This window comes from Condylura cristata, unplaced genomic scaffold (genome assembly GCF_000260355.1).
Source record: "Condylura cristata isolate star-nosed mole 26May11 unplaced genomic scaffold, ConCri1.0 scaffold00058, whole genome shotgun sequence".
NCBI lineage: Eukaryota > Metazoa > Chordata > Mammalia > Eulipotyphla > Talpidae > Condylura > Condylura cristata.
The window spans coordinates 1,067,157-1,068,879 of NW_004567159.1; the positions used below are offsets into that span (position 1 = coordinate 1,067,157).

Sequence of the window (1,723 nt, forward strand, 5' to 3'; positions counted from 1 at the left end):
GCCCCCAAAAGCCGTGGGCAGGTGGGGTCACCACTTGGGGGTCAAGGGAACGCCCAGCCCGGCACCGGGGGCCTTTCCTGAGGCCCAGCCCGGGGCGGTCCAGCCCGGGGCGGGCGGCCCCGAGCCCAGGGGCGCAGCAGAGGGCTGCCCACAGCACTGGCCACAGCCACTTCCCAGGGCCTCTAGGAACATTCTGGATCCAGCCGCTCCCCAGGCTGCTTCTCCGCGAGCCCCTGCCCCTCTCAAGCAGCTGGGGCCCTGCAGCACTGGCCACTTTAAGAGGAACGGGCCTGGCTTGGGCAGGGAGGCCGGGCGGCCCGGCAGGGAGTGGGGCCAAGCCTGGCCTGGAGGACGCTGCCGGGCTGGGGTGCCGCAGAGGCCATCTATTTGCGGCGGGCTCCGAGCTGGCAGGCACATGTGACCTGGCGCCGGTATTTTGGGCAGCGGGGGTGGGGCTGCGCGCAGCCTGCCGGAGGCCCTGGGACAGGCTGCCCGGACGCCCGGCTCCGCTGTCCAGCCGCCTCAGGGCTCCAGGTACGCCCACCCCAGCCCAAGGGGCCCTGGGGCCAGTGACCCCAACGGGACGCCCGGACTAGGAGGAGGTGGCTCTCGGAGGGCCTGGAGGCCCCAGCCCTGGTCAGCGTGGCCCCCAGCCCGGCCAGGGTGCTGACCTGAACGCCGCAGGCCACCTCCACAGCCAAGGGGCCAGAGGGGGGCTTGGGGCAGCCGGCGGGCCTGGGTGGGGGCACAGACCCCGAGTGTGGCCCGAGGGGCCAGCAGGAGCCCCGCTTCACCTGACACGCCCCAGCCACTGCCGGTCCAGCCCCCTCCCGCCCGCCGGCCAAAGGGCCCGGCTGCCGGCCACCCGCGTGCCTGGGCCCCCAGCCGGGCGCTCCTGGGCTGGGCCGGCCTCCAGGCCCCGGGGTTCCGCCTGGCAGCAAGCGGGCCCCAGCGCTGCTGTCCTTCAGGATGGCCCTGAAGTGCGGAGGCCCCTGCCGGGGGGCTGGGGGCCGGCCTGGGGGGCAGCCGGGCAGGCGGCCGTGCGCACTGGCCTAGGCCGAGGCCTCCAAAGACCTTGCTTGGCCTCAAGTGCGGCCCCCTGGTGCCCCGGCCAGCGGAAATGGAAAACTTCCAGTACAGCATCCAGCTGAGTGACCAAGACTGGGCAGAGTTCTCGGCCGCAGCTGAAGAATGCGACCTTCTGCAGGCCAGTCTGGCCTCCGGGGACGAGCCCTCGTCCAGTGACATTGAGCAAGGGGACAGCAGTGGGAGCAGCCCTCCCGGGCCCCCGCCCCCCCGCAAGGGGCAGCTGGCTCCCTGGGGGCGGGGCTGGCCCGGCCTCTTGGCGGAGGACAGGGTGGCCCCCAGGCAGCCAGTCAGCAGGTCCTGGCCCGAGCCCGCCCCGGCCCCGGGGGCCGGTCAGCAGACGTCCAGCACGTCCCCACAGTCAGCAGCCAGGCTGCGCCCCGGCTCCGGCCAGAGCCCGTGCCTCCCAGGGTCGGCGGCGCCCGCAGACCGGATGCAGAGGCTTCTGCAGGGGCCAGCTCCCCAGGGCGCGGCCCCTGGGCCCCCTGGACAGGCCCCTCAGAGCCCCTCGGCTGCCGGCCGCAACACTGCCCCACAGAAGCCCCCCAGCAGCCCTGGAACCCCGACCCGCAGCCCCAGTCGAAAGAAGAGGCGCACTGCGGGCAGCAGAGGGGGCGGCCGCCCCAGCGCCCCTGCC

At 74.5% G+C, this 1,723-nt stretch overlaps 1 protein-coding gene across 1 annotated transcript in view; it reads left to right on the plus strand.

Moving 5' to 3' along the window:
- Positions 1-6: 6 nt before the first annotated feature.
- Positions 7-1,723, plus strand: part of PERM1 (PPARGC1 and ESRR induced regulator, muscle 1) — a 5,726-nt gene continuing 4,009 nt past the window's right edge. The window contains exon 1 of the mRNA XM_012734547.1: positions 7-1,720. Coding sequence (XP_012590001.1) covers positions 1,121-1,720 — 600 coding nt within the window. The 5' untranslated portion in view covers positions 7-1,120. The remainder of the gene's footprint in view (positions 1,721-1,723) is intronic.